The following is a 27,313-nucleotide window of genomic DNA, read 5'->3' on the forward strand; positions in this document are numbered from 1 at the left end:
ACATACGTCCTTTTGCAGCGATTATGCTTCCCGGCAAAAGTACGCAAGCGCTTACGACCTTCTTTCAGGTACACGACGTATTCTAATCCTACATACATAGGCTCGTGTAAATAAAATGGATGTGTTTGCTGATCAGCGACAGAATAGAATGGCTGCCAAGAATCAGCACACTACGAAGCTTAAATGAACTTCTATGTTACCGCGTTACAGAGTTATCGTTGAAACATAGAAACATACACTGAATAACAATGATTTCAAAGATCAATAATCCTTGAACTGACGATAACGCTCAAAATGCACAATTCTTGGAAGAATTAAAGTTGTTTATAATGTATCTCAGAAACTCCACTCCACGTGCATTTCAATTTCAAAACAAACTGAAGATGATGAGCCTATTAGTTTACGTACCAGCTGATCGGCAGGTTGCGACATCACATACGGGTAGGCGTAGGGTCTCATTACAATCTCCAACGTGCAGGGTGTATTGTTCCCCAGTGATGTTGAGTGTCCGGTACCACATCAGGTATCTCGCCAATGACGTGTCCAGCCTACGTACAAGCAGCTCCACCAGCAGCTCCCATCTGCCTTCCCCGGTGAGCTGACGAAGATACTCGTTACCCAGCCAGAACTCCCCTGTCAGATTACCGAATCCATTGCGGTACTCGGCCCAGCTACGGGTGAAATTCACTGACCCGTCCTGGCGTCTCTGAAACACCTGCAACGACAGAGACAATCCAAACTCTATGTTGATTGCAACCAAACTTTTTGACGGTTCTGCATCCAAAGGGGTGGATCCAGAAAATCTTCCGGGGTGGGGTCAAGCCGGAGATTTTTCTAATGTCTTTTTGGACAAGCAGAAACAATGATGAAGCATTATACATGCCATGATTATTGACAATGGTTTTGGTGCACTTACTTTAGTTATTTTTTATAATTATTTTACCCATTTTTTTCCTTTCCCAATTTTTGTCTAAAAGAGGGGTGCTATAAGGTCGAAAACTGCATACGCGTCTATCTGCACCAGCTTCACCGTCACCTCAACGCATTTCTGAAATGTACTTTTTGACCAATTCCTGCTGCTTCCATGAATTTTTCGGGAGGGGGGATTTTTATAAACACGCTTTCAAAGTCGCGCGGATCCTTCAATTTGTTCAAACCAAGGTCCTATTCCCTTATCACTGCTTTCAAAACTATTTTCGTGAGCAAAACGTATTTTTATTATTCTGTTTCATTTGTAGATATTCAATAGTACATTTTCAATATTCCGTGTTTAACTTTAACTGTTCAATTCAAGTATGATGTGGCAACTGCAAGTTCGAGTTTACTGCACCTTTTAATGCTCGCATAGTCATTAAATTAAAAAAAATGAAAATATATGTATACATGGGATCGAGATCTGTTACACATCAACTATATGAAAACCAGTATAACAAATATGAGAGCAGTAACAATAACATCGATAATTACACAGCAGAAGACAAAAATACCAAGTAAAAACATGCAAAACAAATGCCATCGACTTTTAAACACAGGTTTTCCACAAAGTCCCGCCGACTGCTGCCACTTTAGGAAAATTCAACTTATATAAACGATGTATTACGGGGGGCGGCGATAAATAAATTTAAAAATTACCTACCCGTGGAAATTTAAAGCTGGGGGGTTGGTTTTCGAAGTAATTTATCCAAAAGACCGAGCTTTTCAAACGCTTAAGCACTCAGGCAATAAATCCAGGGTCTCTTGCAAAAGGCCAGGGAAGCCAAGCTAACCTAGGATGAAGGACTGAAGACTTTCTCCCCTCAGAAATGGAGATTTCTTTTCTCATGCAAAAGACCATGTCGGCTGCTGTTAATTAAGGTTACCGTCTAATAATTCATGTGATATTCCTATACTCAACAATGATCATGATATTCCCCTTTATTGTTCTACTGATATTTGTGTAGGACTGTCTTAAATGTAGTTGTCAGGAAATAGACGATATTTTTATTGTGTTTGCGAGTAAATTGCAGCTGCTTTTAAGTTTTCCTACTTTTATCTACAATCTATTACTAATCGGACCACTCAAATGAAATGTAAAAGTTTGAAATTTATGTGCTTTCCGTCACTTATCGCTCTGCCTTTCTTTCTTCGGAAAGTCCACCCTAGGCCAGAATAAATGACAAACAACTAATACAAAAATGTACATGAAAACATAGTCGTAATGTTTGCCAGTATTTTGATCTAAATCCTTCCCAGTTCTGCTAAGAATTTGATGAAACAAATAGCTTTAATTAAGTGAACTTATTCGTTGGAAGACTGCTTATTTGAAAACGATTTGTGTCGACCCTAACAGATTTGGTACGTAATCCTCCCAAGCTCACAGTGTTCTCGATATCGCAACAGGACATTGATTTACATTCAACGTGCATTTCGATTTCCAAATAACGTATTTTTATACACTTTTTGCCACAACTTACTGCTCTTGCGCAGCACCGATTTTTCAGAAACAGGTCAGTTAAAAAATGTGTAATTTGTCCTTTGTCGTGCTTGATGCGCACGTGCCTACACACTCGTGTGGCTTTGTACTTAAAATGACCGTAGGGACAAATACTTAGTCAGATTGAGTTGAAACTTTACATTTGCAGTGATCCGCCTCAAGCAGAGTGTTCATTTTGTTGGTGGCGATGCGACCTTGACGTGTGCATTTCCAGGTCGTTCGTGCACTGGAGAATGGTTTATTTCCAACCTTTTCGCGAGTGGCTCAGCGCTCGAACCGGGCACTGGGAAGGGTTTATGGCTTTGCACTGTTATTGGCTACATTGTGCACGAATTGTGACTGCGAAGTTACCACAACCTGTTAGCGAAGCATTATTTAATTTTTTTGGGGTTGCCGGTGGTAATGCTTTGGCACTGTTCGGGCGCTGGGCGACTCGGATGAGCGAATTCTGACCTAAGGAGCCACCGTTGCTGAGAAAATTGCGCCCTCTCTTGATCAAGGTCGAGGCCCATGGGTTGAGTTCGGGCGCCGTGTTCTTGGCACAGGTTTCTTGTTCTCGCGCTCGAACGGCGGGAACACGACTCAAGAACACTGTTCTCGGAACAGGATCACATACCAACTCCCCGTCAGGGTTTTACAGGAACACACAGAAAAACTCGTAAGACTTTGATTTTTGAACAGCTGCAAAAAATAGAGAGATGGTTTACAAAGTTGGAGACAATAAGAAGTTTGCAAAATTAACATTAACACAGAAGTAATTGTTCCTGTTTAATAGAAATGAATTCAGTCCAGTTGGCCAAGCATTAACTCTTGAATAGTTTACTACGATATGGACGCCGCCACGTTGCTTGTCACTAACTACCACCGATGACGAATTGTACGTTCCCGGCGTTCCAGCGGTCGACCCGAGAACGACAAATCAAGCTGTTCGTGAACATACGAGAACAAGCCGTCCGAACTCAGCCAACGGTGTCTAGTCCGGTCCTGACGACTCTTGATAATAAATCTTTGGTCGGGGTGCACCCACGCAAATGGGCCAGAAATATGTCCAACGGGCTCATTAATAACAGTTATACACTCAAAATATTCTATATTAGGGAGTTCTGACAGACGTTGAATTGGGGGATTAACAAAAAAAATGCACTGAAGCTCTGGCCCGGACACAGAGCTTCCAATACTAAGATTTTGGATGCAATCAGGTCCGAAAGTGGCACTATTTAGCCGTTTTGCAGAGAGCTGCAGTTTCATATGGCTACTTTTCCGGGCAGTAGCTCCATTTTAGGGGAGGTCTGCTTTGGGTGAGAATTTCTCACAAATTCATTGGTCAACCCTTTAAAAACTGAAGGAAAATGAAAGAGGACTATGTCGAACATCATTTTGCTGTCCAGCTTGGACACCTGTGAGAGTTGCATTTTTAAAATAATTTTGATAAAAAGATTTATCATTGGTGTGAGGCAAGGGCCAAGGGTAACAAATTGAGAATCCGGGTGTTTGTTTTTTTTTCAAAAATGAGGCTTTTTCCATATCCAGTGGACAATACTGTAAGTATATCTCCACTGAGAGTATGTTTCAGGTACAAAGCCTGCATTGGTCTGCACTTCGCCTGGTATTGTTTCTGGCGAAGACGACCTTCGATTTCTGTGTAAAGTCAAATATTGTAGGATCAAGGACGTGACTTTGCGTGAAATCAGTCAGTGCGAGATGAAAACAATGCACTTCACGTTGCTTCGCATGGCAAACGTGCGTTCACCTCAGGTTGTTTTCACCACGCAGGCCGGAAGTTCAACAGCTAGCCTACTTAGGCCTACCCGGCCAGGAATAACCGAACCTCAACGGTGCCAACCGAATATGCCGAATATTTACGGGACGACTTAGGAATGTTTTCCAAAAAGTTTAGGAATTTCCCCAGTCTTGGTTGCGTGGACATTGGATGCTACCGGACTCTTGATTCGTAGAGTAGTCAGAATCATCGGGTTTGCTATCCAGACTAACAAGTCATATGGAAACACTCCATCATGAAACTGGAAACACATGCCACGGACGCAGATAGTCGACAAAGTTGGATCATGTTAAACTTCACCAACCGTCCGGTGTTGTAGTGGGTCCACAAACACACTCACAGCGATGTCTCTCGAGTACCACATTCAGGTATTGGGACCACTTTCTCCTCAGGACTAACAGAATGAAACAAACTCGGTGACATCGGATGAAATCCTTGGACCTGAAGATCCACCTCAACTGCCAGAAATAACCGGGTCTTGTTTTTTCACCGATGATGTGAATTGTATCTCGAACATGCCACCATTGTAGCCCACTACTCCAATACCAAACAGAATAGGGGCTTCTTGGCTGTTGGAAAGGATAGCAGTACTCATTTAAAAAGAGCAAAACCCACAACCTTTACTACTTATACTTACCACGGCCTACCGCAGATATACACTGTGAATCAGTCTGAAGTAGGAAATAAATAGCAGGAAGAGGAATTGTAAAAAATTACAATTAAACTATTTCACCCTGTTTTGCGAATAGTGGGTCACGTTTTGTTTCTATTGTTTTGTTAAACAGCGTTACACTCCGTCTTGTCCATAACTGTTTATTTCTTAACATCGTGCGTGCTGCCGGCGATCGTTATGACTTTGTAAACTAAGTTTCAACGGAAAACTTGTCAGCTCAATCCTTCCGCGTCGTAGCTAAGCTCTAAGAAAAGGAGCCTTGTGGATACACACCCTCATCATCATCGATTTCTTATCCATTATGACGAACGTAATATCACCCATGCCGTACAGTAGGATACGAACTGCTCAAACTGCCGTGCCCGCATCTCACGGTCAAAAGTTGGTCCGGTTGGCTGAGTGTTGCATGGTCGGTCTCTGAATCTTCTCCAAGCTGGTCCAGGACGGAATCCCCTTGCCCATCGACCATCAGCTTGAGGGTGATCTGAGAGCCTGTTTCTTCCTATCAGGCGCACGGACATATATAAAAAAATCTGGATCCGTAATGATCTTAATCAGCGAGAGATCATTGAATCCCTGGCGTCAATAGAAGCGAGCCAGCCCGCGCATTTGTATTCGGCTCGGTAAAATGGCCGCTGGTTGGCTTCTATTTCATACAAAGTCGTTGCAAGTCCACTTTTTTATACATGTATACGTCCGTGGTCAAGTGTCAGTAGAGGGAGCAGAGTGACACAGTAGCAGGGATGTCCTCAAAATAGATGGTCAACAAGATTGTTAAATTGTTGCCAAAGCCGACCATCAGAAGCTTAGAATGCGCCTTTGGAACATTGTGTGTAATGTTCGGATCGATCCTTCGCCCATCCTCTGCTAAAAGCATCAGAGATATCATCCGTGGAGTACACACAAGATGTACCGGTACTTCTCCTCAACGTGATACTAAAGTTGAGACCTTTATTCCGCAGCCCACTGTCTCTTTGACAAAGGGTTGATGAAGCGAGCACCAGAGTCGAAGGATGTCAAAGGAAGAGCAGCAGGCATAATTGATGTCACATCCAAAATATGTAAACAATTCTGTGGCGTGGACATGTTGGCCCATAGCCCTGACGGAGCAAGTGATGAACCAAAGCCGTTGCAGGTGTGGATCTGGTCTGGCTCTGGCCCATGGTATATACAAGCCACAAATAGGGATGCACGCACCTGAATCTCACTGTAAAATTCACAACCGCAGAAAGGAACAGAAGAAAATTGCTACTGCTGCATGAACGTCGGTAAACAGATTGAACAGAAATTCCCCCCCCACACACACACACACACACTTAATACTATCCCCTACTCGCTCCATGGTGAAAACCCTGCCTCTCTTTTCCGTCGGCACCAATTCTATCCAGTATTCAAAACTTGATAGAAAAACTCCAGGAATAATTACCAAAGGGAAAGGTAGAAATCCGTTTGTAGTTAACCAGTTCTTCGGAAATGGAACCATTTCGCCAGACAAACGTGGACGCCTAGTTAACTAACAATTGCATCCAGCCACTGCCAGTTATTCGCAATCAATTTACTAAAACTGAAAAAGAAGTCGGGGAAGGTCTCACCTACTTAACCATTAGAATGACAACGAAATCCTACACCGAAGAAACATCCTGGATGCAGGACAAATCAGCTAACTTCTTAAAGTTATCCATCGCATAATACATCTATCTCGATGCCAGATGTTACACGCCGCAGAGAGATACCGCTAGAAATTTTGATTTTGGTCCTGGCCCGTTTACACCTCTGTACAAAACCAGAAGAACCCTGAAAATATCTTAAGAGAACATCATTCTGTCCAACTAATGTATTGAAACGTCCAACATGGTCCAATAACTTGAAAAAAGGTTTTGAGTTTTACGAAGTGGTTTGGAATTTAGAATTGGCTAGGGGACGAATTGCTGGATTTTCGTGTAAGTCCAATCGGACTCATTCCAAAGAAGCAACCAGGCTCATGTTGTATCAACCAGCTTTCATCTTACCCAACAAATGGCTCTGTGAACAAAGGTATACCAGATACATGTAGTAATACAACAGTTGATTATGCATCCACGGATGACGCTACTTGTGTCATAAAAAGAATTGGATCCGGCTGCTTTTTGTCTGAAGTCGACATCAAATCGGAATTTAAGATCATACCCTTGCACCCTGATGATCACCAATTGTTAGGTTTCACATTGGATCAATTTTATTACAATAAAACTTTTGCCATGAGCTGCAGATCTAGTCATGCCATATTTGAAACATTTAGCACTGCAGTTGAATGGATAGCTAAAGAGGGTTCGCGGCGCTCGGGGTATGGTACATTCACTATGACTTTTTGCAAATCTCCGAATCTAAACAAAAACGCAGACAAGACCTGTATGGTTTTCAATCAATATGTAATGCCCTAGGTATCCATCCCTCTTGCACCCAAAAAAGACAGAAGGGCCCACAACGTGCCTTACGTTGGCTGGTATTTAAATATATACATTTGGAATGCTGGCTGATAGAATAGCTGAGGCAACACAGAACATGGCTGACGCTTTAATGAAGAAGAAGCGTATTTTCCGAGAGTTGCAATCAATCATCAGATTTCGCGACTTTGCATTTAAGGTTGTAATGCCTGGTCGTATATTCTTAAGAACGTGAATTAATTATTGGTATTAAGAACCCCAACTTTTTCATATATTTGACTTTGCAAGCGAAGGTAGACCTGCAGATGTGGCTGTAGTTTTTACAATTTAATGGAAATTCGTTTTTTCTTTCGGACCAGTGGTTGTCATTTCACGTTACACTTATTAACAGATGCAGCAGGTTCTTTGGGTTTGGATCTATATATATATATATTAGCAAACCATGGTTTAATGTTAGTTGGCCTGACTCCTGGTGCAACCAAAACATCACCCAAATGTCGCAGCAGTACACGACTGGGGATATTATTGGGTAACTAAACGGGTTTTTACCCAATAAAGATAACGAGACCTTACTAAATACCATTACATGTAATTCCAAGACATCTAAGGACGAGAAGGTAATTATAGGCCTACTGGTGCGTAAACATTCAGTTCAAATTTGTTCACGTGCCTGGTTGCGTTAATATCTTAGCAGACAATCTTTCTCGCCAAAAGGTTGCACTTTTCAAAACATGGTACATAAGCGAGGATACATAAGCCTGTGCCACCTGCAGTGGAAATACGGCCTCAGACTTAGTTCCCGGCCTTTTGAAATTAATATCCAAATAAATGACTGATGCAAACACAAAGACTTATCAAAGTGCACAAACCACATTGGTGACATTTCGTGGTGAATACTTTCAAAATACTTGAATGCTTTAAAAATACTTTCAAAATACCAGGCCAAAAAGGTTCAAGTTTCTAGTCAGGGGTTGACTCCAAATGTGGTGTGGGGACGCGACTTTTTCCCCTCCTTTTTCCCTAAAAATGACACGTGTGCTTGTAATGCCTACCGCCACTGCCAACACTGGAATAGACTGCCCCTCACTATTTACTGATTGAAAGCGTTTTCAGCTTGAAGAGGTACACAGGACATAAGACCACCTAGCTTGTCTGGTTCCCAAATGTAAATGTTTAGCACAGAAATGACGTCATCTAAAAAGAGTGCCTGACTAAATGTATGGGTGCCTAAAGGGACTCCTTTACCGTACACATTACTCAACCGTAGGCCTTCTAAAACACGTTAAAATTACGAAGTAGCAGGATTCCAGTCAATCAAGTCAGGTTTGGCAGCTTGTTGACACCGTTTAATACAAAATCAAATTACTTTTTTTTTTAGTTTGTCGACGCGCATGACTACAGCGACGCACGTGCTCACCAGAAACCGAAGAGTTTTTTTAGGGGGGGGTTACCAGTCCCGCCGAAAGAAATGACGTTTTTGTAACCTACCTAAATTGAGCAAATTACGCAGCTGGTACAATTCAAACGTTTGTGTATGTTTCAAATTATATCCATTGCTTATATGACATGCCAGCACCGGGTAGGGCATTTTTAGTACAAAAGGACATAGATGGCATTAAGAAGGGTAAACCCCATGCAGACAAACGATTACCTCTGTCTTGATATTGCATAAGATTACTAGTGCTTTGGAGATCACGGAAAAATCACTGTACCAAGAACATTATGGAGGAATTTGTTCGTATTAGCCTTGTAGAAGTATGGCGAACACAATAAGGGGGGCGCTGTTTGAAGTGGTAAATTTGGAGCATGCACAAAAGATTTTACCGAAACCTAATAGCGCCCTCCTATTGTGTCCGCCATACCTCTAAAAGGCTAATTGGCTTTGGAGCCTTATATATTGCGGGTAGGAGAAATGCCCATATCGAATAAGAACATCAACGTGTTAAAACTAGACAATGTACGCAAGGGTATAATGTTGGCGCTGGTGTGAAACTCATATTCAAAGACTCTAAGTAAATATTCTAAAGGTCGTTCGGTGAGCATACAGATTGCTCCGACGGGTTATATTTGGCACATCAGTTGAAGCTTGAGAAGGGCATTATGACTCCTATGGGTCATTTGCAAGAAAGACAAACCTATTTACATTGATCTGAACGGAGGTATTTAACAAACCATAATAAATTGAAGAATTAAATAATATCATAATGTTTATAACAAGTAAAAAATATATAAAGAAAAAATAAAAGGACCCCAAGTAAGAACGATGTCAGACCTTCCGGGTAGGCCTTCATTTCTTTTCCTCCTGTGTTTTGGTGCCACTTAAATAAATATATTGGCATTTAGCTGCACAGGCCCTACTACTCAAAGGGAAATATTGAGGTCTGTTCGACGTCCATAAAAATTCTTATTAGTAAGTGGAGCTAGTTTTTGATGGTGTTGAAAATTGTCCATAATTATTGTGAAAATTTGTATGTATACGTACATGGGCTATAATTAATTTTCACTCGGAGGACTTTTAATTAATCTTGTTTTCATAGTCATACTTGTTCATTACATTTTGCGTTTGATTTATTATGCATTATCTCGCAGCAGAACGCGTATGGTAAATAGAACAGACCTCTTTAGCGCCGATTCGGCTTGACTAATAAAGTTTTATCTCATTTATCATGGACTTACTGAGTTTGATTAACGTAATGAAGTTACCAACTTTCCATAATTAAGTAGTCTTCTCGAAAATCTAGTCTAATGTACACGTAGTAAGTTATAGGACGATTATCATTTCGAATTTAAGTACCCATTATTCTCCTAACTTCTAAATAGTGTCCATAATGTGTAATTGTAAATACCCAAGCTCGAATTTTACAAACTGGTTTCAAGTCATTTTCATGTGTCTGAGGTATCTTTACCTGGAGTCCTCACTAACATCATGACGAAACTGCTCAGTTTAGAGAAGTGGTAACATTTGCAAGTTCAAATAAACGGGGACTGCCAACAAGTTTCGTTTTGATTTTTAATCTCTCGTCACATTACGGAGTAGGCCTACTCAAAAAGTTCTAGCAATTCAATGGTAATTTTTCATTTTCTTTGGTACTGATGAAGTTAAAAGATTAAAAGATATAAACAAAAGAATAAGTTATAGAAAGAGATACTTACAATCCAACCTCCCTGGAGGCCCATCCAACGTGATTCATCCTTCTTCATATCACAGTAGACCTGCAAGCCATTTTGATACTGCGTTGGGTAGATGGTGTACACGTCGCTGGTATTGTACCCTGCATCTAACCACTCCTGGCAGTCAGCAGGACCTACAGGGAGGAACGAAAGACGTTAAGCAGTTTATTTCTGTCCAAACGAGACCAACAGACGACACAAATTTTCCCATGCAGCAACGTAAGCTCCTTCTATGGAAACTGCATTTTGCTGGTTCATGAGCGATTACGAAAACTACGTCTCGCAGTCGTGCATGCCTGCAAGATGGCGCTCGAGGCTGCCCACTAAACTGGCGCTGTTCAATTGATAAGGGGTTGTTTCCGCTCATGGCCAATAAGTCATGACATTTTGTTTGCAGTGAAAATGCATTATCGCACGCCATGCATGTCGTTATTATGGTATGGCGAGCGACTAATCACACGACGATGAATGACGCAACGATTTGCTTGGCCGGTTGTACATTTCGTGCCGTCTATATGATTGCTTTTATTTCAAGTAACTTGGAAAAGATAGAGTACCTTGTTACACTTCATTCGTCCTTTCCAAATGAGAGAGAATGTTGTGTGATTTGGCGGATCAGTTGAATGTCAAACTCACTACAGTGTAATGGACAAACGGGGTTTGGAACCCAAATGTAAATTCCATTAAATGGTCACACTAAGGTCGTCAATGGTGCATCGTGGTAAAAAGACATAGCGATACAAAAACTATTCGATATGGAGTTCAACTGAGACTTTCGTTTTCACGAAGAATCACACATCGTTGTTACATTCACAACTGACTGCACTTAACCACAGGTCCTTTTGAAAAGAAGAGCAGAATGTACAGAAAAACGTGGATTTTTGATTTCACGATTTCATCTTTACTAATGCAAATGCGGCTAATTAATTAATCGCTGTGTTCATTTTAATTACTTGGTAACCTACGCTCATAACAATCATTTTAGAGTTTTTTAGTACAAAACTTGTTCCATGCAGTTGTGAAATAGGAGAAACCTGGGTAATTTGAGGGCACTCTTCCATTGAGCATGGTTAGAAAATTGTACAAAGTTAGTTTTCGTCCGAGTTACTCTGTTAATTTCGAAGTACATCCAGTGACTACCTTTGGCAGAACAATGTATCTCATATTAAAAATGATGTGGTATCGTTATTGCTCTTACATAAAAACCCTGGCTTCTACGTGGTAAACATTACTTCTTGGAAGCTTCAATGAGCATTTAGCAGAAAGGTTTATATAAACTGAACTATTCGGAACACTTCCCGGAAAGAACTTTTACAACTCAAAACCAACCATATCAAAGACACATTGCTCTGCCAGGATGCAAATCTGTAATTTGAAAGTATATCCTCACGTACTCAATTCAGTGCAGTTTCTATTATCATGACATAACAATACATCTTCAAGATATTTCCTTTTGCCAAAACAAATGCTAGTCTTTGTATGAAAAAATAACTGCTTTTTGTGCACTTAAACACATTTTCCCTTAAAATTAGACCAGACACAGACTGGTGATTTACTGTTCCACGCTCTTACTGATATAATTTTCATGTATGCATGCATGCTAAACCGTGGCATCTAGTTGCAACTGAAATGTATTTTACTAAGCCTTTCAAAGAATCAACTTACTTTGTGCTCATCCTTGCCACGTACATGTCTTAAACTACATTTAACACGTCTTTGTGACTTGAACCTTGCCATAGTTGAAACTATTTTACAGTGTTTCTTTTCTGATAAAATGTCGTGATAATCTCAAGTTCTAACATCCCAAAATGAGTTAATACATGTAACATGACTGCCGATTAACTGTGGCATGGAGCTGTAACTGAAGTGAATAATTATGTCAACTATGTTTTAAGAATCAACATGACTTGAACTCAGTCTTGTGGTGAAGATATGACTGAACTTTACCACCCAATCCGACAACCCACCGCTACTTATAAGTAGGGCTTGCACACCAAATACGTACGCCATGCTATAAGCAGGTTGGTATTTTAGGATCGTAGCATGGACTACGTTCGGCGCACTTGTAAGCTGGACTAGTTTTAGCTTGTGCATCGTGGCAGGGACTCTCTGTTGTGTGGCAAGTGGGGGCGCTTTTCATGTCATCCTTACAAGTCTGCCGAACGTCCATGTTACAATCCTATGATACCAACCTTCTTATACCTTGGAGTATTTGGTGTGCAAGCCCTACTTTTAAGTAGCGGTGGGTAGTCGGATTGTAGTCCCCTACACTCAAATCACCGGAGTTAAACATGATCAGTGCTCAACTGTGACAATGAGTTGTTCTAACTGAAGTGTGTATGGTTTACTGTGTGCTTTAAGAACTCAACATGATTTTTCCTTTTCCTCATATTTATTAAAGTCAGATACATTTATTACAAATCACCCAAACCCTTAAACCTTTTGGTGTCGAAGAATTGTATTCACTTTCATTTCAAAACTGAAGGCAGAAGCCTACATGAATAAGTACATGGCCATTCTTAACGAATAGAATGATATTTGTATTTCAGTAACAAATTAATGATTAGAATAATAACGGTCTGGGCGCCCACTGTATAACTTATTAAGCAAAACGACGAGGAGAAACGAGACTCTTGTTAGTTCTTTTTACTTTAGTTTTTTTACTAGTGTTAATTCTGCACACAAGCAAACTACTTGAACGCAACCAGCATTTTGTAAAAGAAAGTAGGTTCCACTGCCGTGACGGTCTTCAAATAGCGGTATGACAAAAGGCATGATAATTGAGAAAATACATTATGCTTACCAGGGCATCCAAAGTAGTCGTGTATTTTCTTCACGTCCTTGGTAAACAGCGGGTTGTCCGTGAAGTTCGGGTTGTAGGGTCGATTTTGGGGCATGGGGTTCACACCTCCAATTCGGATGCTGGTGCACGAGCAGTGATCCTCGCGTGTTCCTGGAATCAACCAGCGAAGTCTCCCGTTGTGAGCTGGGTCCGGCTCCTGACCGAAGTAGCAATGCTTAGCCGAAACTTCATTAAGCCCAGCGATGGCTTTAAAAAAAATGAAAGAAAGAACGAAAGGGGTGTCCATGAGAGGTTGTGCTGACATAGTGTGCATCTTGTGAGCAAATTGTTTTCCACTCCACCATTTGGTTCCGTCGGATGAAAAAGGATGGGAGGTGACTTTTTCGGCCATGAGAATTGAAAGGGGGAGGGGTTGGGGCCATATGACTCTGTATGGAGGTCGATGATCATGATTATGATATACATATGTACTATGTATTCAGAATGGCATATCTATGGGTGTTTTAAATTCTTTTCCCTTTGTGAGTGAAATTGAATGCTTTTCAGTCGTTGAAAGTCTGACAAATTCTTCACAATACGATTTGATATTTTTGCTAACCACAAAAAGTGTCTGGGGGCTGATTCAATAGCCCACCCCTACCTCAAAAAGTGGGGGATGTACCGGTACACCGCTGTCCTCCGGGAATTACGCCCATGCTGGTAATTCTTCCTTCCCAAAGCACTTAAAAAGCCCCAAAATATAGCATACCCCCCGGAAAGGCCAAAAACGTTAAAGTATAAACTCAGCAATTTTAACACCCCCCCAAGAATTTGTAATGTTTGGAGATGATGAGAATGTTCATAAATCTCATTTTAGGGATGGTTAAGCTCGGTCAGGTCAATTTCATTCTCTAAAAACTACTACATTGAATTGACAGATTTAAAGTTTTGTTTCAAATAAGTTCTTGAAACACACATTTGTAGAAATATTTGCCGAGGTGGAAGACTCAGTAATATAGGATGTTCTTACTTTTGATAATTACAAATCATTTGTCCTCACATGGGATTTGTTTTGCGTTTGAGCCTTGAGCAGAGTCTATGATGCACTTGTCTTGGAGACTGAATTTTTTCACGGTTTCGTTGAGGCAGAGCGTCAGTAACGGTGACAGCTTTATTTTTAATGTTATTTTATTACGCTTTCCACTGGTGGACAACATATAAAAACAGTACAAAATATACAACATATTTAATAAGTGTTATATAACATCCTTAAAATAACAAAAATACAAAACAGCAAAATAAGAGACAGAGAAAAACCATCCTGACCGAAGTGATCAAGCCAGTATGTTGCAAGATAAAACTGGTGTCCAGCACCTCTACAGCGCCATCCTACCACCAGAAGACAGAAGAAACTAAACTAGCTAAATAAAGACAAGAGGGACAGGGAAGGCGAGGGGCATGAGGGGGCAGACAAGATGAAAAGGAGCAGATCTTTTTTTTTTCTTTTTGAAAAAGTGTGGCCAAAACCGAACTGAAATCTTTTATAAAAGTAATGCTAAAAGTAATGCCAATGTGGAGTGGTGGGCAGAGGTAGGCTTGCATCAACACATAAAATCAAAAGCAAAAGCCCCAACACAGGGCCCTGTGGAACACAAGAGGTAACTGGTAGCCACTCAGAACTGCATCCATCCACAACTACTCTGTTGTAAATAGGATCTCAACCAGCCAAGTAGCTCTGAATGAAACCCGAAGGATTTCAGTTTGTGAATAAGTGGCACGCTATCGAAAGCTTTCGGAAAAATTCGAATAAATCATATTCACCTGCCCAGCTCTGTCCAAAATGCGACTAATTTCCTGAGTGACTGTGGACCAACCTTTAACAAATAAAAAGAGGCACAACATTGGCCTTGGGCCAATTTGAGAGCAATTCTTGCGTTCTAACATACAAATTAAAAATGTGACATACAGGAGAGACTATCTGACGGGCACATTCCTTCAACACCGTAAGAGACAACCCATCTGGACAGGTAGCCTCCGTAACATCAATTTCTGTGATCCAATACACTTTCCTTCATAAAATGGCAGATCCTCTTCCCTAAAACAGGAGTCATGTATGGGGAGGAGGCATGAAAAATTTATTTCAATCGAATGTTGATGCTTATTTTTTGAAGCCGTGACCAAACATAATTTGAAACGTTTGGCTAACAGAGGGCCTCCTTTGGCGTCATTCACTACCACTTTACTCCCCATTCAAACCACTTTTTTCCAGCTGACTCAAATGATGCGTCACATGACAATAATTATAAGTGGCGTCCTAAACGACGCCCATCAGTTCAGGCCTAACACACATCAATGAGTCCTACGCCGCGCTCGTGCAATACGCAGAGATACTGAATCTGAGAGCAAAAAGAACATTTCGATCCGCATATTTTTTTTTCTAATTCAAAGATTACTTTGACCACAAATTCAGCACTCTGACAATTTTGGAAACAAAGGATAATTCTGAACTCAAAGAACTCAAACTTGAAGCTAAAGATCTCATTAAACCAGGCAATATCCAGGGGGGGCTAATACCAATTCTGCGGACAGCTGGAACTTATCCTCGATACCGTCAAGGTAGCCCTTATCAAGACGGTGGACGCAGACCGAGCCATCGAATCAATTCGAGAAGTAGAAGAGATTATCCATGAGAGAAAACAAAAAGATTATAGACAATAGCAAGGCAAGCTAGCTGACTGTGTCTCACTTTTCACATGATTGCTGCAGACATTTTTCGATGCTGCATAAAAAAAAACATGCCAAACGAGAAGCTTGACTGGATTCCTAGGACTGAGAAGAAACAAACAGACATCGTGAGCAGACTTGTCAATGCTGATGACTGATCCAAATTCTGACACACATTTCAAATTCTGACCCAAAAGTGGGGTTCCTATACGTTTGATTGCTTTGCTTGCTTATAACGCCAAGGTAATTTTGATTTTTTAGGGGGGGCAGATTCTAGAACCTTTTATTTGGAACATCTGGGGTAGATGCCTTCACCCAAAACTGGTGAGGCGAAAATTACTTATTAGTTCCTCCCATCGCCCTTGCACCAAATTTTCCTCATCACATGTACAAATGTAAGGCAATAGGCAACACTTGTGGTTCCATGATGGTTGTCTTCTGGTCATTGCTATTATTTTGCTTTTGGCCTTGGGTCGTACACATGATTATCATAGAAGGTAATTCTCCGGAATAAGGTTGGAACAAGAATTTATATCTTGGCTCTCAAAAGTTCACCACCCCCGCACGGGCCATACACTTAAAACCTACGAAGAGGATAGAATTGTCTTTCTTTAACATCTTGAAAAAATAAAAAGAAACGTACTTCCTCCTATTTGAACTAAGTCTTTTTTTTTTAAATCCATTTATCATTTCGATAACCTATAACCAGTCACCTCTCAGTCCTTAAGATATTTAAATAACGAGAGTATAATGACCCTGTTTCTCAGAGACAAAACCCAAGGAGCACGGGCTTCTCCTTACTCATATTGTCAAATACACGTATCATGATAAAAACGCAACGATGGCTTTAGAATCCTAAACATCCCCCCCCATTCCTTAGTTTGTCAAGTGTTGGTCATGTTTGGCAGTGGCTTGACCTGTCAATGGCACATGCCCAGTAACCTCCCCGAATTCCTTATACGCACATAAACCCCGGTACTGCCATGACATCCAAAACATATCTACCTCCATCCACGCTCTCATTCAGACTTAAATCAGCATACACTGATCAAGAATAGTATAGAATCTGCTTGAGCATGGCGAGGTGACTCAATTAAAGTAAAAAAAATCAGAAAAATAAAGCAGCCAAGGAAAGATCTTTTCATCCCATAAAATTAGCAAGAAGAATAGAAATCGGGCGAAGGTGATCTCCGTTGAGCTGCAGGCAAATGTTTGCCATGTTTTGGTAACCTTTCCAACAGTCAGCTCTCTAACATTGAACTGATTGCTTCGAGTCTTGAACTTTATTCCAACCCCCAAATAACCAATAAGGTCAAATATCCTTCGCCATTCTCAGGGAGAATTAGACCCTCTCACTCACCCCGACTCCAACTGCCTTCAAACTGGAATCCCCAAGCTACTTTCAACTTGAATCTAGAATCATGCATTGACTGCTCAGAACACATCGGGTGCCCGGAAGAAGGTCGTAAAAAATTCCCAGCAAAAGGACGTCTATGCAATTGTTTATTTTAATGAAATATAAAGAATTCTTCGCAAATAGTTACGAAACAATTTCCCGAGTCGTTTGATAATTTGTGCAAAGGTTGCTTTTTGCACAGCCTGGCTTTTATTTTTTAGTAAGTTTTTCCCGTTTTTACTAAATAGAGTGTGTTTCTTATGCCTTTTTACCGGGAACATTTTTTTCTACTGTGATCATGCTTCCGGGCAAAAGGTCGTAAGCGCGCTTACGACCTTTTGCCGAGCACGATACAGCAATTAAATCAGTTTGTGGTGCACTGTCTTGAAGAAGCCAAAAGCAGACTGTACGCCTTCCCCAAACCAACAAGAGCACACGCACGCTGTCTGTTAGACCTTGTCATGCATCGAAACATATTCGAATTCAGTGGCAGGTTTCTCAGACAGAAATTTGGCAATGGGAAATGAGCACAGCCCTGAAATGTGCGAAATATGCAGTCCCTGTTCAAATGTGAGAAAGAAATCATTCTCCCTCGCAATCCTTCAGTCGTGAGCTACATGAGATACAGAGACGATGTCCTCGTATTTGACGGTAATCAAAATCACCCAACGCTTAAGTTCATGTCAAATATTTCGCACTTCCAAGTTACCTTCCTCGATCTTTCTCATCTACAAAGGCAAACGGTTTAGGACAGAAAGGAAGCTGCACATCCAAGTAGCAACCCCCAAACGGATACATTTCCGTATGGAGGATTTTCACACAGAACTACGCTTCCTTCTGATTATTGGCCTTAGATTTGGAGCAGGGGTTATTGAGGAAGTTCTTATCCAATCAGATGTAGTTGCTAGTAGCACAATTGGCACAATTGTTGTAGGAACTTTTTCTCCATGTACATTACGCTGCACTTGAAATGTTTCGTAAAGAAATGTTAATTCTTACTGGAACACCTTGGTACTTTTTCAAATGTTTCAATATTCTCGTTGTACTGTATTTAATATCCAAGGCCTTTTTGATCTCCATCAGATTTCTGTAAGATTTTTAAAGGTGTAATGCTGAGCGTGTTGCTTATTTTGGATTTCGTTTCACCTTTGTGAAGATCTTTTTTAGAGATGCTCACTTTTGATCAATACTTCACAGTGGAGACTGAGAACAGTTTTTTGGGGGGGTAACATATGAAGTGATTTTGAAAATATCAAACTAAATTAAATGGATAGCCTGATTCCCAAGTTTTCCTTCTTAAAAAAAAAACAACCGTAACCAAATTGTTTCGATGTGGTTACGAATAAAAAACAACTCGCCTAATTCAATTCGTAAAAATATTTCAATCGCTTTGTATCCAAATCTTATGAAATCCATTCGAATTTTTGAAGAATGCCATGAATAATCCAAATATGTTTTGTATTTTGAAATATTTAAAAGGCTAATAGCAAGCAGTTTAGAAAAGTATTAATTTGAAAATTATACAACAAAGGGTTTTAACACCTAATTTATTTTCGATTTTCAATTATTCCTTGGAGACTAATGAAGCTTTCAAGAATTTCTTTCCCTCAGGACGGTTCTTGCCAACTGTTGGCTGTTGTTGCATCTTGAGTGCAATTTTCCTGAAGTATGAGTTATTATCATCAGTTCTACAAATGTTTTTCTTTTTACTTGAATCAAATTTGTAATGGCACTTGAATTCCGGGAGTCAATGGGGATGTTCTGTATTCTCAAACATCCGGTATAGCTGTGTTCGTTATATTGGCATTCCACTGTACAAAGAGGTGTGGCTTGGAATTGTTCATTGATTAAAAGCTTTGAAGATCGCAGCTAATGGAGGGTGATGTACATATAAACACAATATGGGTAAAGTGGATCTGAGTTCGTTTCAAACGTTAAGTCATTTTCAGGTCATACAGACTGGGATGAGTGCGCAATTGTTAAAATATTTTAAGGTTTTGCGTGTCACTGCGACCAGAAACCATCCATCGCTATCACAAAGAAGTATTGTAAATACAAATAAGTTTTGCGCATCACTATGTCTTTAAATTGCTGATAGGAAATTGATCTGACAATGAAACGCTCCGGCGGACATAAACAAAGGCATTTTCTTGTCAGTGCCTGAATTCTTTACTGTACCATCTTATAGGGCTAAAAAATGGACTTTTAAAGGCCAGCATTTTTTAATGAAAGACTAAAGTGACACTAATGTCAGGATAAAATAAACATGTAATCAGCCTTCCCAGGCAAGAAGGTTTATATTAAATGAGTATCTAAATGCACTTTCACGTACTTTGACGTTGAGTGCTGTTTAATATGGAAAGGCGTACATTTTCTTCATTAGACTGTGTCGCATCAAGTTAAAAAAATACACGCATTTGCCGCAAAGATCGATCTTGAGGGAGCTGTTTCACTTTTACCCAAGATAGACCCTGCTACTCTGAAAGGAAAGTCTGTTGTTAGACGGCAACAGATCTGCCAGTAGTCCTGAATTGACATGATCTCAAGATGGTCACCATTCAAATTAATTATATCCAACCCTGCGAGGGCTGCATGATCCTATCTCGGAATACTGTTTTTTTAGTGGCCGAAGAATTATTCTGGCTTTCTGAACTGTCAATTTAATAATTTCATTTTTGAACATTTCTACTTACAATAATTACAAATTCGGAAGAGAGAAAAGGGACCATAATAATTATGGCTAACTGTGAATTTGTGCCCAACAAATCTTCCAATGCAACCCTTCCAGGGCAATATTATACAAATACAGCATGGTTTGATGGGAAGTAGTGGGAATTACTGGTCCCGAGGTGTAGGTCAGTTTGACTACCTCCCGACGCGAAGCGGAGGAACGAGTAATTCCCACTATTTTCCCAAAAAAATAAACCATGCTGTAGGCCCATTTGTTTTACTGCACCTCATAAATATTCAAACAGAAATCTCACGTTGCTTGTACTCACAGATGCCATTGTTGTTTCTCAGCTACTAAATTTCCATGTTATTATAGTGAGTGCAAATGTGCATAGAAACGGGCTTCAATAGTCTGGTACTGACATACATGCACGTTTTGGATCTTTATTGTAAGAGTTTTTAGGATACAACTCCAGATAGACTGGTTCCGTAAAGATTACATGACACAGACTACACAAGATAATATCTTGTGCCTTTTGTTTGAGAAAAACTTCAGTGGCACAACTGAAAGTTTAAATGGCATTAAAGGCTGTAATTTTATTTTCCTTTCAGAAACTCCATATGGATAAGTCCATAGAAATGTTTGCTTCGGAGTTTCAGAATTTGGCTTTTATTTTAAGGATTTGCCTCATGTCTGCAAAATGTAGAAACTGGTGTTACACTTTGAACCCATCACTGTGTAGATAATCTCGAATTGATTAGGATAATTTTCCTTTTAAAATGATTCTGCTTGGATAGCAAAGCCGCAGTCACACACTTCAGTTAAGTATTTTTAGTTTGTATATCGCAAGTCATTGTTGTCTGCAAGCAGTTTGTAGCTGTTTTGTATGACAATGTAATCAAATGTGAAATTATTGCATCTCACATTTAGGGCAAAAACCCAAATCAAGCTGCAAATCACTGTTATTCATAGCACCGAAAACGTTTCAGGATATTTTGAGCCATACTCAACTTCAAAAAGACACAGTGAAACGGTAAGCAATTTCACGGTGTCTCTTCCCGATAGCATTCAACCCTACTCTGTCGGGTACTCATTTTGGTCAAATGAATCGCCGGCGTATCATTTAACACGCTACTGGTACTAAATCATGGTTGCCTGTGCTCAAAAGACATCGGTGGCATGTTCCTTGATCGTTAATGTCAAAAGAGCTGCAAATATACCGATGCATACCCAAAACAATAATCATATTTCAGCAAAGTATTGACGGATATCGACAAATTATTCAGTTTGTCAAGCTGTCATCGCTGACCTTCAGCGATTGCAGCTTAATTAATTTAGTTAATTCCGTTTTAAAGCCTTGTATATTCAGCATCACTTCATATATAGTGACACTTAACAAAGTTTGTTGCACAATCTCTAAAATAATAAAATCACAAAGGCTCCATTCTTGATTTCAGTCTGCGTGGGCGTAAATACTGCGGGATGGGGATATGTCCTCCCCACCTATTGAATCATCCCTCCATTTTTTTCATCTCGGAAAAATCATTACAGCGGATTGTAAAGAATTTTGTGACTTTCAAATCTTTGCCATTTCAACCAAATTCAGTTTCCTGGGTTTAAATTTCGACCATATATAAAACACTTCAATTCACAGGTGAATGACACTAGAAAATTCCTCCTTTTTGAGTGAATTTAAAATATCTGTTTCATGAAATTCTTGTGGGGTAACACTTTAGTACCTCACAAGGATCAAAACTGGCCTTGTGGGGTACCTTCCATTGTTCTGATTCCTCAATTCCTCCCTGCCCCACTTTTCAAATTTCCTGGTTGGGCAAGTCATTCCTACAATTCCTCCCTGCCCCCACTTTTCAATTTCCATGGTCGGGCAAGTCATTCCTACAGTTCCTCCCTGCCCCACTTTTCAAATTTCCATGGTCGGGCAAGTCATTCCTACAATTCCACCCCTGCCCCACTTTTTACATTTCTGTGGCCGGGCAAGTCATTCCTACAATTCCTCCCTGCCCCTACGTTTTACATTTCCATGGTCGGGCAAGTCATTCCTACAATTCCTCTCTGCCCCACTTTTTACATTTCCGTGGTCGGGCAAGTCATTCCTACAATTCCTCCCTGCCCCACGTTTTACATTTCCATGGTCGGGCAAGTCATTCCTACAATTCCTCCCTGCCCCACTTTTTACATTTCCATGGCCGGGCAAGTCATTCCTACAATTCCTCCCTGCCCCACTTTTTACATTTCCGTGGCCGGGCAAATCATTCCTACAGTTCCTCCCTGCCCCACTTTTTACATTTCTGTGGCCGGGCAAGTCATTCCTACAATTCCTCCCTGCCCCACTTTTCAAATTTCCATGGTCGGGCAAGTCATTCCTACAATTCCTCCCTGCCCCACGTTTTACATTTCCATGGTCGGGCAAGTCATTGCTACAATTCCTCCCTGCCTCACTTTTTACATTTCTGTGGCCGGGCAAGTCATTCCTACAATTCCTCCCTGCCCCTACGTTTTACATTTCCATGGTCGGGCAAGTCATTCCTACAATTCCTCCCTGCCTCACTTTTTACATTTCTGTGGCCGGGCAAGTCATTCCTACAATTCCTCCCTGCCCCTACGTTTTACATTTCCATGGTCGGGCAAGTCATTCCTACAATTCCTCCCTGCCCCACTTTTTACATTTCCATGGTCGGGCAAGTCATTCCTACAATTCCTCCCTGCCCCACGTTTTACATTTCCGTGGTCGGGCAAGTCATGCCTACAATTCCTCCCTGCCCCACGTTTTACATTTCCATGGTCGGGCAAGTCATGCCTACAATTCCTCCCTGCCCCACGTTTTACATTTCCATGGTCGGGCAAGTCATGCCTACAATTCCTCCCTGCCCCACGTTTTACATTTCCATGGTCGGGCAAGTCATGCCTACAATTCCTCCCTGCCCCACGTTTTACATTTCCGTGGTCGGGCAAGTCATTCCTACAATTCCTCCCTGCCCCACGTTTCACATTTCCGTGGTCGGGCAAGTCATTCCTACAATTCCTCCCTGCCCCTACTTTTCAAATTTCCATGGTCGGGCAAATCATTCCTACAGTTCCTCCCTGCCCCACTTTTCAAATTACCATGGCCGGGCATGTCATTCCTACAATTCCTCCCTGCCCCTACTTTTCAAATTTCCTAGTTGGGTCAGTCATTCCTACAGTTCGTCCCTGCCCCCAACTTTTTAAATTTCCTGGTCTGGCAAGCCATTCCTACAACATTTGCAACATTTTGACAGAAAAAAAAAATCCGACAGCTCCTTACCCATATACTAGCCGACAGTTCAACAGACACATATTCTAAAATCCCCCTTTAAGTGAAAGTGAACGTTGAAGACAAGAAATGGCAGAAACTAATTTTGAAGATAAAGTAACTGACACAACCTGTAACCGATGTCTTCGATCATTGGATCGTGGAAAATTAAACACATTTTCACTGGAAATCAACACTTATGAAGTTACTTTAAATCTGTTAAAATTTTCTTTCTGAATACAGTGGCTGCTGAGCATTGTCAGTAAAGGTGAAACCAGCAGAACAAGTAATTATACACTGTAAAACCCAAGAATGTTCAACATTTTTATAAACTAAACACATTAAACATTTGAACACGCGGTGCGCTTTCACATGAACGTGTGTAATATATAAAGTGCTTAGCATCAGGACATTAAACGCCTGTTTATAGCGGCTTACAACGTGAATTCCGTTATTTGCCGCCAACATTCTTTAGTGCAGATGAAATTCCAATCTCACTCTGTAAGTGGTTCATTTAAGCTGATATAACGTGTAATAATATAGATGCAGAGTGGATAATCAATTGCTTATCTCACCAAAAATAAACACCGTGTTTAGCAATCCGTCCAGTTGTACCATCGAGCGTTTAAGACGCACGACCTAGGTACATACGCTGTGTGTACTGTACACGCACCTGCATGCGCACTTCGGTCTCTTTCCGCGTCCCCCGCACGTCTGCTGGCTGTTAGTTGCAAATGTAGAGAAATCGGACTGTTTTAGAGTAGCATTAATCGTTTCTTACAAACGTTTGTGCATAAAATGTGCATTGATATTACAGGATCCCGGATGGGTAATAATTTTCAGAAAAATAAGGTCTGTCAACAGTATTTCAACCATTATAGCAGTTGGCTTGCCACTCTCCACGTCACTATGTATGACTTGCACACGTGTCATTGTTACCCAATGATTTGCAGTAAACACAAGCTGCACCCTTTATAAACGTATAAAAACAGAAGTTTTACAGCGCGTACACGTGTAGGTGTTTAGGTAATAAACACACATGAACGGGTGTCTTATGAACAAGTGTTTTAAAACCTAACATACCCATATATTTGATCACAAACTTACCTTGCGTTGATTAAATAAAATGGTGTGTTCGGCTTGTAAGCATGTCGAATGTGTTTATTTGTAAATGTGTCAAAGTGTTACAGGTATGCGTTTAATTGTGGTTTGAAGTTAAACGCTTAGGTTTTACAGTGAAGGGCATAAATGCAAACTTTAAACATGATACAATTGTTCCCCTGCTTGCATTTCTTTTCCAGAATAAGCTCATTCTGATCAATGGTTTGCAGCCAAATCGAAAGTAAGGCTTACGTACGTACACCTTTTTAAATTATGTGAAGTTTGTTCATTATTTTAAATGTCAGCTGTCTTCATAAAAAGTTACTCACATCTTTCTTAAATTTACCCTGCGACGCTGTATGAATTTTTTCTCACACTGTCTCGGGAGCGGACTCGCCAGGTGAGTCCATATCATTTCTCAGAGTTGCAGAGCCCTGAGTCCGTCCTGAAGGTACATCAGTGCCTCAGTAGTTGTCCCCTAGCCTCTACAGCTCTTACAAACCACCAAAAGTGTATCACAGTACCGAGGGGGCCGTTTTCCTAGGCTATCCCGATTTGAGGGGGGGGGGCCTCGCCACGCGCCAGCCAAGCCACACCACCACAACAACACCCGCCCCCAACCAAAATAACACTTCAGAGGCCTCTGACAAGTTCCAGACAGCTGTCACTGATAAGAAACATTCCACTGTCTGCCCGAGGCACCGCTTTGTAAACAATCCATTAGATTGTACACAAGAGCACACTTAGCACACAGTCCTATGGGAATTGGCTTGAGGCCGGCTGGATTTTTTTATTTTTTTCTGGCTAGGGAAGGCCCTGGCTGTAAAGCGACTAAACCAGGTTTTTCAGCATGTACAGGGGTAGGATATGATAAGTAGTCGTTGCATGTGGACGAAAAAAAGATTACACGTTAACTAGCTCCAATGGACTCGCCCAAAGAGGCCGCTCCCTCTTCCCAGGGCCAATGATACCATAATTTGTTGAACACATTCATGCAAAAGAGACACAAGCTTTCTTAATCCCACGTTAAAAAACACCAAATCTCTGGCGATGCAATGCTGTCCATACTTCAAGTATCTAGACAGATATGATTGGCGGGATTCACAGCCTAAATGCGTAGCAGTGGTTAATAAATTTGTGGAGAAAGTTTTGTTTTAATATCAAACCAAATAAAGAAAAAATAACTGTGATTGCATTCATTATAAGGAAATCAACCAGGTTTCATTTTTTCAATGACTCCAAATGTATCTTACAATAATGAAACTGCCATCATTCACAAATTAGTACGAGCGAATTTGTCGATATACAGGAAATATCTCGATTACAACTGTAAGGGCACAGTCTACCACAAGGCATGAAGCTCATTTTTGGAAGTTGCAGGTTCCAACATGTGAAGCAATGCAGTAAAAGTTGTCAAGAAAGGTAAACTTTCATGGATGAATTATGTCCACCTACAAACAAAACATTTTTAAAAATTTCGTTTCATATACAAAAGTGTCTCATTTTTCACTCTCCTCTCAATTTACGTTACAATTTGAAAATCACATTTCAGTCTCCGAACAAGGAAGCAGGTCAATGTGATATTTATCAGAGATATCTTTACATTTACGACTGCAGTGGTAAAACTCATTCATATCTTTTTTTATTTGTTTTTGCTCAAGCCCTGACTGAAAGCTGTGCCCATAAAAAATTTCAAAAGCAAGAGAAAAGAAACAAAAAACAACTTTGACTTACTCAAGACGACTGCTGCTAGGGGAACCCAAGCAAAACGCTGAACCATCTTGACCGAATGGGTGTTGTGTTTGATGGCAATGGTGTAGACTGAGACTTTGAAATAGCCAGGTAGAAGTCGTCACGGTTCTTCTGTTCACTCTGAGATGTCTACTGATTGAGGGTACACTGAAGTCTCTGAAGTCATTCCTAATGCGTCCAAGCCCGATCGTGTCTGGATCCGCACTAGGGCCAGGTGTCAGGATCTCGGGTAGTTATAGTTTGGAGTGGGTGCTGGACGAAATTCAACTGCGCAGCAAAATTTCATTATGGCAATTTATCATCACGTGTCATTATTAGCTTCAAAGAACCCATGAAATTATGCGAGTGAGGGGCCATCCCATCATTGAACATGTGGCAAATGCGCCATTTCATGTACATTTTATAATGTGTGAAAGCTCCCTTAATAAGGAGACACCAATTCAACCATATACAGCCAGTAAATGACAAGCCGTTTAATTGATCACATCTAAAGGGCACGAACTCTCCAAGAGTGCAGCATTGCGGAGGAAAGGGTTTACAAAGTTGGAACGTGGTGGAAGGACACAGAAGGAGTTTGAACTGACCAGCCATTAACAAAAATGAGGCCCCTTTGAACCCTTGATCATCGCTGCAATTCTTTGCTGGTAATCTGCATCCTTTAAACTTTGTGTACTGAAGTAGGCCTATAGGAAATGGAATATATATCTTTGTTCGTATTTCTATGATCTCAAAGCAGCATGCTTGCTCGCGCAGTTGCTTGTGTTATGCCGTGTGCCCTAAATGTTCATGAGCAGTTGTTGCCCTTCTCAGACGTTTTTTTCTGGAGATATTTTGGAAATAAAAGATTTTGTGTTTTATTTGAATAATTTTTTTACGACGGCTTTACACGAAAGTGTATTTTATTGGATTTCACAACCACTCCTTGTGATGAAATGGCGCATTTTGTCAAATTGTGTACTTAGCTTTCGAGTGGTGGTAAACATGTTGTTGGCGAGTCTTAGCCATATTGGAGCCAAGTCTTTGAAAACTGATGTTTTGGAGGGACAGCACATAAAATTACAAACATTACGTAGAT

At 40.7% G+C, this 27,313-nt stretch overlaps 1 protein-coding gene across 1 annotated transcript; it reads right to left on the reverse strand.

The window, feature by feature from the left end:
• Positions 1-385: 385 nt before the first annotated feature.
• On the reverse strand, positions 386-26,492 carry LOC110988273 (ficolin-3-like). Its single transcript, XM_022251628.2, has 4 exons — positions 26,221-26,492; positions 13,324-13,569; positions 10,503-10,654; positions 386-715 (listed from the first exon to the last, which is right to left on the reverse strand). The coding sequence occupies exons 1-4, from the start codon at positions 26,264-26,266 to the stop codon at positions 401-403; spliced, it is 759 nt and encodes a 252-aa protein (XP_022107320.2). The 5' UTR covers positions 26,267-26,492; the 3' UTR covers positions 386-400.
• Between the last annotated feature and the right edge of the window lie 821 nt (positions 26,493-27,313).

The sequence above is a fragment of the Acanthaster planci genome, linkage group LG06 (assembly GCF_054643075.1).
Source record: "Acanthaster planci isolate LZ-2023a linkage group LG06, COTS_SCS, whole genome shotgun sequence".
NCBI lineage: Eukaryota > Metazoa > Echinodermata > Asteroidea > Valvatida > Acanthasteridae > Acanthaster > Acanthaster planci.

What these genes read in the sequence shown, in the direction of transcription:
- LOC110988273 (XM_022251628.2), bottom strand. Translation starts at nt 26,266, where the DNA reads ATGGTTCAGCGTTTTGCTTGGGTTCCCCTAGCAGCAGTCGTCTTGA. An exon ending in CGACTACTTTGGATGCCCTG is followed by an intron (nt 10,655 to 13,323) that starts GTAAGCATAATG and finishes TCCTCCCTGTAG; the next exon opens with GTCCTGCTGACTGCCAGGAG. An exon ending in GCCTCCAGGGAGGTTGGATT is followed by an intron (nt 716 to 10,502) that starts GTAAGTATCTCT and finishes CTGTCGTTGCAG; the next exon opens with GTGTTTCAGAGACGCCAGGA.